An 8798-nucleotide genomic window follows, 5' to 3' on the forward strand; every position below is an offset into this window, starting at 1 on the left:
GCTCACTCCTTGACCCCCCCGTGTGGGGAACTCCCATCTACCTTGCGCCTATCTTCCCGCCATTATCTTTCTGGCGCGGGAACATCTCTATAGCTGACCCGCCTCTTGTGGCGCAGCTCCCTTTCCCATCCCACTCCCATTCCTCATCATCCGCCTATGTCCCTTCTTTCCCCCCCCACCGGCGCCCACATTTCTTAGTGTCTCCCCCCCTTCCCAATTTACATCGACAGTAACATTTCCCTGCAATATCAGTCCCTCAGCTCCGATCCAATTTCTCATCTGTAATAAAGGTCCATGCTTCTTCCGCCGTTTCAAAATAGTGATGTCTCTCCTGGTACGTGACCCATAGTCGTGCCGGCTGCAGCATCCCGAACTTCACCTTCTTCTTGTGTAACACCTCCTTGGCTCGGTTAAAACTCGCCCTCCTTCTCGCCACCTCCGCACTCCAATCCTGGTACACCCGTACCACTGCATTCTCCCATCTGCTACTCCGTACCTTTTTGGCCCATCTCAGAACCACTTCTCTATCTTTAAAGTGGTGAAATCGCACGATTGTCGCCCTAGGTGGTTCTCCCGCTTTTGGTCTCCTCGCCGGGATCCGATGAGCCCCCTCCACTTCTAAGGGGCCCGAAGGGGCCTCAGCTCCCATCAGCGAACTTAGCATCGTGCTCACATAAGCCCCGCAGTCCGCTCCTTCCACTCCCTCAGGGAGACCCAGAATCCAAAGGTTCTTCCTTCGTGCTCTGTTTTCTAGGACCTCAATCCTTTCAATGCACTTTTTGTGGAGCGCCTCGTGTGTCTGTGCTTTGACCGCCAGGCCCAGGATCTCGTCCTCATTATCCGTCACCTTCTGCTCCACCACGCGGAGCTCTGTCTCCTGGGTCCTTTGTGCCTCCTTAAGCCCCTCAATTGCCTGTAGCATCGGGGTCAGCACCTCCTTCTTTAGTAGCTCCACACACCGTCTTAGGAATTCGTCTTGATCGGGCCCCCATGTCGCCTGGGCTTTCTCCGCCGTCATCTTGTTTCTTCTTCCTTTCTGTCCCTACCGTCGAGGATTTCTCGCGCTGCAGCCGCCGCCGCCGATGTTTTCCTCTTTCGTTGGGGGGGGGGGACTCCCTATTCACTCACCCCACACCGGGTTTCGTCACGCGAAAATTTCCCGTTGGGGCTCTTAAAAGAGCCCGAAGGTCCGTTGGAGCTGGAGCTGCCGAAACATGCGGCTTAGCTGGTCATCGCCGGTAGAAAGCTCCGAAGGCCCGTTGATCTCATCAGGCACTGCGAGCAACCTACCATTCCTTTTTAAAAATAAATTTAGAGTACACAATTATTTTTTTTCCAATTAAGGGGCAATTTAGCATGGCCAATCCACCTAACCTGCACATCTTTGAGTTCTGGGGGTGAAACCCATGCAGGCATGGGGAGAATGTGCAAACTCCACACGGACAGTGACCCAGGGCCAGGATTCCAACCCAGGTCCTCATGCGCCGCAGTTCCAGTGCTAACCACTGTGCCACATGCCACCCTAACCTACCATTCCTGTCCTATCTCTCTTGTGTCCACGTGCTTCCTCAGCTGGTGTGCCAGCAGGCAACTGGCCTTGCCCCCGTGCTCATAAAAGGTTGCCATGTCTCGCAGAACTGGTTCACTGCTTTCGCCATGGGGAACAGGTCAAATTCCAATGGTAGCTTTTTCCTCTCCACCAGCCGCTGCACGATCGGGGCCGTGGAGATCTGCCAATCCACGTCCAATATGGAGACGATCAGCTGTTGCCTGGCTGCCTTTTCCTTCTTGTCCCCGAGGGCTCAATAAGCGAACTATTTCCCCCCTTAGTGCTGCCTTCAGTGCCTCCCAGAATGAGGAAGGTGAGACCTCCCTATTTTGGTTGAAAGTTACATACCCATTGATGGCTTGTGATATTTTTTCACAGAACACCTTGTAGGCGAGAGAGGCTGTGTCCAGCCTCCATGCGAGGCACTGGGCCCGGCCCGGCCCGTCCCCAACCTCATGTCCAAAGACGTGAGGGAGGAGCTGGCCAGAGTTGATTGGAAAAGAAGCCTAGCAGGGAAGACAGTGGAACAGCAATGGCAGGAGATTTTGGGGGTTATTATGGAGGCACAACAGAAATTCATCCCAAGGAGGAGGAAACATGCTAAGGGGAGGACAAGGCATCCATGGCTGATGATGGATGTCAAGGACAGCATAAAAGCTAAAGAAAAAGCATACAAAGTGGCGAGGATTAGTGGGAAACCAGAGGAATGGGAAGCTTTTAAAAGCGAGCAGAGGACAACTAAAAAAGCAATAAGGGGGGAAAGATGAAGTATGAGTGCAAGCTAGCTAGTAATATAAAGGAAGATAGGAAGATAGGAGTCTTTTTCAATATATAAAAGGTAAGAGAGAGACAAAATAGACATTGGACCACTGGAAAATGTGGCTGGAGAAGTAATAATAGGAAACAAAGAAATGGTAGATGAACTGAATAGTTACTTTGTATCAGTCTTCACGGTGGAAGATACCAGTGGGATGCCAGAGCTCCAGGAGAACCAGGGGGCAGAGGTGAGTGCAGTGACCATTACTAAGGAGAAGGTTCTGGGGAAACTGAAAGGTCTGAAGGTGGATAAGACACCTGGACCGGATGGACTACACCCCAGGGTCCTAAAAGAGATAGCTGAGGAAATTGTGGAGGTATTGGTGATGATCTTTCAGGAATTACTGGAGGCAGGAAGGGTCCCAGAGAACTAAAAAAGCAATAATGTAACATCACTGTTTAAGAAGGGAGGGAGGCAGAAGATGGGAAATTATAGGCCGGTTAGCCTGACTTGGCACATTGGTAAGATTTTAGAGTCTGTTATTAAAGATGAGATCGCAAAGTACTTGGAAGTGCATGGTAAAATGGAACTGAGTCAGCACAGCTTTGTCAAAGGGAGGTCGTGTCTGACAAATCTGTTAGAGTTCTTTGAGGGGGTAACAAGGAAGTTAGAAAAAGGAGAATCAGTGGACGTGATTTATTTAGATTTCTAGAAGGCCTGTGACCAGGTGCCGAATAGGAGACTGTTAAATAAGTTAAAAGCCCATGGTGTTAAGGGCAAGATCCTGGCATGGATAGAGGATTGGCTGACTGGCAGAAGGCAGCAAGTGGGGATAAAGGGGTCTTTTTCAGGATGGCAGCCGGTGACTCGTGGTGAGCCTCAGTGGTCTGTGCTGGGACCACAACTTTTCACAATATACATTAATGATCTGGAAGAAGGAACTGAAGGCACTGTTGCTCAGTTTGCAGATGATACAAAGATCTGTAGAGGGACAGGTAGTATTGAGGAAGCAAAGGGACTGCAGAAGGATTTGGACAAGCTTGGAGAGGGGCAATGAAGTGGCAAATGAAATACAATGTGGAAAAGTGTGAGGTTATGCACTTTGGAAGGAGGAATTTAGACTATTTTCTAAATGGGGAAATGCTCAGGAAGTTAGAAGCACAAAGGGACTTGGAAGTCCTTGTTCACGATTCTCTTAAGGTTAATGTGCAGGTTCAGTCGGCAGTTAAGAAGGCAAATGCAATGTTAGCATTCATGTCAGGAGGGCTAGAGTACAAGACCAGGGATGTACTTCTGAGGTTGTACAAGGCTCTGGGCAGACCCCATTTGGAGTATTGTGAGCAGTTTTGGGTCCCGTATCTAAGGAGGGATGTGCTGGCCTTGGAAAGGGTCCAGAGGAGGTTCACAAGAATGATCCCTGGAATGAAGAACTTGTCGTATGAGGAACGGTTGAGGACCCTGGGTCTGTACTCGGAGTTTCGAAGGATGAGGGGGGATCATATTGAAATTTACATGATACTGCGAGGCCTGGAAAGAGTGGACGTGGAGAGGATGTTTCCACTTGTAGGAAAAACTAGAACCAGAGGACACCATCTCAGACTAAAGGGACGATCCTTTAAAACAGAGATGAGGAGGAATTTCTTCAACCAGAGGGTGGTGAATTTGTGGAACTCTTTGCTGCAGAAGGATGTGGAGGCCAAATCACTGAGTGTCTTAAAGACAGAGATAGATAGGTTCTTGATTAATAAGGGGTATCAGGGGTTATGGGGAGAAGGCAGGAGAGTGGGGATGAGAAAATATCAGCCATGATTGAATGGCGGAGCAGACTCGATGGGCCGAGTGGTCTAATTCTGCTCCTATGTCTTATGTCCTTATGGCTCATGGTCCAAGATTACTATTTTGCGGAGTATTCCCCTGGAAGCACCGATTTACCCACTACAAAGAAGTCTATGGTGGAGTAGGTTTTGTAGACATGGGAGAAGGAGAACACCTTCTCCCCTCGGGTGGTTGAACCTCCATAAACCCCCATCCCCCATCTGCTCCCTGAAAGTGTTTAGTTTGCTTGCCATTCCTGATTTTTCCCGTGATCTGGGACTACACTTGTCTGCCTTTGGGTCCTGCACACAGTTGAAGACGCTCTTCCCCCCCACCACCCCGTGATTAGTTGGTGTGAGTGGAAGTCGGGGACCTCAGTCATGGTCTTTTTAATGAACTCGGCGGCGTCCCAGTTTGGGCGTTAATATTTACAAGTTCCACCAGGACGCCTTCTAGGATCACGCTAACCACTACATATCGTCTCCCTAAGTCCGTTGCCTTGTTCGTCACTGTAAAGGCTTGTTAAACATATGGCTACCCCCTCGCCCTTATTTCAAAGATTGCCTGAAATGTCTGTTCCATCCAGCTTTTCCTTAGTTGCAGTGGGTCCTTCTCTTTTATACGTGTTTCCTGAAGACAGAGCACCTCGACCTTCAACCTTTTGAGATAGGCGAAGACTCTGGATATCTTCACTGATCCATTAGGTTCCTCACGCTCCAGGTGACTATTCTGATGTGGGGTTTCTGTTCTCCCCCCCCCCCCCCACCTCCTGTGGGGTCAGCCATACTTACCTCATGGATGTGCCCCTGCATGCTGGGGTTTCCTCAGAACCCGTTTCTTGTCCTGGAACTTGTGGGGCTTCACTATTATTGCTCGTGGTGGTTCCCCCGACTTGGGTTTTTGACAGAGTGACCTATGGTCCCAGTCCTCCTCTGGTGCTTGGCGAAGCCCTCCTCCCCGACCAGTTTTCCAAGCATCCTCAAAACATATTTTGTCGGGTTCCTACCTTCTGCGCCCTCCAGTAGCCCGCCAATTAGAAGGTTCTGTTGTCCTAGTCATCCATCTTCCCCTTCAGCGCCTTCAGGGCTGTTACCAACCTTGCCACCATGGCTTTGAGTGAGGTTATTTGCCCCATCAGGTCGGTGTCCAATTTCTCCAGGTCCCACACCGTCACCTCTTGGACCTCCAGTCTTCGCTCTGCTCTGTCCATTGCTTCCTTTATGGGGACCAGCACGGCTTCTACTGCCGAAGTCCTCTTTTATCGTCTCTCTGTGTTTCTGGAGATCCGCAGAAATAAACTCCATCAGCTTCTCCAATGTCAATGGGTGGGCGTTGGCAACTCTGTTGGGTCTGCCATGCTCAGGTCTGGATCATCACACATGTCCACTTGTTCTTGGGTTGGAGACTTCCTTTCTTTGCTCTTGCTGGTCTTGCAACCTGCCTGCTGACTCGTTGGTATCTCAATCGGTTGGGCAGTAAGTGGGGGTGAAGTTGGGGAACTTTTTCATACTTTTGGTGCCCATTTGACCGGTTAAAAAGGTCTAGTGAGAAGTTCCTAGGAGAGAGCCACCTTTCGGGCAACCGCTCAGTTTATGGCCGCCGTCGAAAGTGAAGAGAGCACCTTACCTTGGCCAATCCATCTGACCTGCACATCTTTAGATTGAGAGAGGAAAGCGGAGCACCCGGAGGAAACCCATGCAAACACGAGGAGAAACACACAATGACCCAAGGCCAGAATTGAACCTGGGTCTCTCGTACTATGAAGCAGCAGTGCCTACCAATGTGCCACCCATAAGAAGTTGAATTACAATTGGTAGATGCAGCCCAGTACATTTAATTGAACGAAACAAAAGAGTTTTGTCATGTGATGCCAGTGGCATAAGTTGAAATACATATAAAACTGGGGAAAATTAAAAAGTGGAGAACGGTGTGCCTATTACTCATTGCACAATTTAATACAGGGAGAAAGTCCGGAAGGCACAGGAAACCTGCACATCATCTCTCCAATTGGCTCATTAAAGGCACCTGAACAGTGCTCATGGAATTCAGCACCATCTGTTTAAAAGTATGTCAGTCAGGTCACACGCCTTGCAATTTTATTTTCACCTTATCACACTGTACTATATTGTTGTTCTAATTTGCCAATGAATACACTAACCTTACCATGGTAAGGGAATTTAAAATTACAAATTAACTTGTAAACTATACCGATATTTAAAAAGAATTAAGAACGTTATTTGTTTTCCATTAAGTATTGACTCCCATTTTATCTTTACAGATTTTGTTTGTGAGGGTTTGTCAGTGAGACGAAGATGAAACATATTCCCAGAACGGAAGAGGAACTGCTTTCCTGGAAAGGGCTGAATGTATCAACAGGGCATTAAATCCGTGCAATCATGCAAAGTTAAATACAAATGTACACAAGTTCATGAAAGAATGCACACTGCAACCAAGACAGATTGTTTTTATTGAACACTTAACTACCTTAAAGGGGATTCAATCCTACAAACAAAATTAAAATAATTTTGAATTGCAGGGAAATTGTGGTAATCCCAGTCAAAGTTAGGTTTCTTGTATGATTTTAGTGTGAAACTGAATAACAAACCACACGGAAAGGAGCAGTTAGCATTGACAGATTTATTTTCCCTTTTGTGTCAAACATTCTTGGGATTTGAACAGATAAATTGATCCATTTTATGAATGTGCAAACAAACCTGTGGGAAGCTCGCCTTGGCACACTGTGCTTCCCACAATTTTCTATCTATTAAATCATGGTAAAGCTGGTAGCACAAAGTACTATCCCAAAAGGTCAAATTCTCATAACTGACTTTTTCTGTGGCACCTGGAGCACTTCTGCCAAGATATGGCAGATGATCAAGAGTATCACTTTAGAAATTAATCACCGTTGTTTTATGTAATGATAATATTTATTTAATGATGGAAATCAATATGCCATTATATCATGTCACTATCCCAGCATTCACATGCAATAGGTGTGCAAGAGTTTTATTTAAAATAAGTTAAACTTGCTAATATGACTTCCAAGACATATTTCTGAACTAAAATGATTTAATTAAATAGATTTGTTTGATGATCAGCCTAAATGATGCTCACTGTCTTAGTTTAAATACAGGCCTAAGGTTTCCATGAGAAAACTGTCCGCTTTTGTGTGGTGGAGAAGTGATATGGCAAGAAAGCTGAAGCAGAGGTGTCCGCCAATGAAATCCTGCCCCCCAAAATAGCTGCCATGATTTGGATTCCAGAAGACATTTGGTACATTTAAATGAAGCAGCAAGGCCTGTTCAAGCATCACCTAGAATTTGTCTGTTTCTACACACTTACCACCTTCAAAATGGTTACCACTGTGGTCAGAAATAATACGAAGTTTGGGGTAAATAGATATTGCTCTGTCGTGTACCTCAGGGGCAGTGCAAGGTCCACTTTCATCCTCCTGGACTTGTGCATGGAACACAATCTCAAAATGTTGAAATCACAAAATGTTTAGCAAACAGGAAGGAAGATTGTAAATGACTTCATGAAGACACAAGTGTGTGTGTGTGGGGGGGGGGGGGGGTACAGTTGCAGAGTATTGTTTGAGGAGTCTTGTTGAGAGGGGTCATCAATTTAAAACTGTCATTAAGAGAGGTTAAAAACATTTACATTGGGGTTTGCTAGGATATGAAAACATTTGCCAGAGTGTAACATGTGAAGCCGAGAAAGATATGACACATCTGGAAAGATATGACACATCTGGAAAAAGGAATCACTTTTTAATTATTTTAGCAGAGAGCTGGTACAGACGCAATGGCCTGTCAGACAGTGCTGTACACATAAATGGTGCTTTACCACAGTAACATGGTGCACCAGAATATACTGGACCTACTTCATACCACATAACACACTCCAGTGGGACTTAAAGAATCTTTCGTTTTCAAGAAATTTCTCCTCGAATTTATTTTATTACATGACAATTAACAATTACAATGTTACTGGGCTGATACCATACATCGGTCAACATAGATCAAAACCATGTTGTACTGCTGGAAAATGATTTCAACCAAGCTTAGGAATTGATGCTGTAAAAATCCAGTTTTTTATTAAATGGTGAAAGCCCGGAAATTGCGGCTCCGTTATAAACGTATTAGATGCGAAAACGAAATGTTAGACGAGCTGTCACCTGCCAATCCTTAATGTAATTTATAAAATACCTGCAATAACGCCCTCGGTGCATTTTATTATGCAGAATGGTGTCATTTAATTCGCGTTTCCCGACGACTTGTAAAGGTCGATTTTCTTACCCTTTTTAGTTGATATCATTTTCTCACAGAAAGGTTTTTTTTGTCAAATGAAGGAACTGTTTCAGCTGGCACTGCGGTGCAACCAGACCCATGATGGACAGCGGCAGTAGCCAATCAGCTGCAGGTATTATGTTGCGCGAGTGACGTTAGACGCTCACGCGCCAATCAGAGAGTCCTATGGGCGGGAATTCTAATGAGGTTCGCTCTGTCAGGCTGAGGAGCTATATCATTGCCATGCCAACAGCCAGTTGCCATTGATTGTCTGGTTACTAGGCGCAGAGGGCGAGGACAATGTGCAAATTCTGCAAATATTCACTCAAAGGCTTTGTTTTGTTACTTACGGATTAAGTAGGCAGAATCTTCCACCATGCACTGAATC

The 8798-nt window shown here is 46.4% G+C and overlaps 1 protein-coding gene across 2 annotated transcripts in view; it reads right to left on the bottom strand.

The window, feature by feature from the left end:
• The window catches only part of LOC140425144 (spermatogenesis-associated protein 7 homolog), a 378775-nt gene extending 370246 nt beyond the window's left edge, over positions 1 to 8529 (bottom strand). The window contains exon 1 of one of the 2 annotated variants that reach the window (XM_072509088.1): positions 8330 to 8421. In XM_072509088.1, coding sequence (XP_072365189.1) covers positions 8330 to 8375 — 46 coding nt within the window. In that variant the 5' untranslated portion in view covers positions 8376 to 8421. Of the gene's footprint in view, positions 1 to 8329 lie in introns of both variants that reach the window. The other variant, XM_072509078.1, reaches the window with a different exon arrangement.
• Positions 8530 to 8798: the final 269 nt, after the last annotated feature.

The sequence above is a fragment of the Scyliorhinus torazame genome, chromosome 1 (assembly GCF_047496885.1).
Source record: "Scyliorhinus torazame isolate Kashiwa2021f chromosome 1, sScyTor2.1, whole genome shotgun sequence".
NCBI classification, from domain to species: Eukaryota; Metazoa; Chordata; class Chondrichthyes; order Carcharhiniformes; family Scyliorhinidae; genus Scyliorhinus; species Scyliorhinus torazame.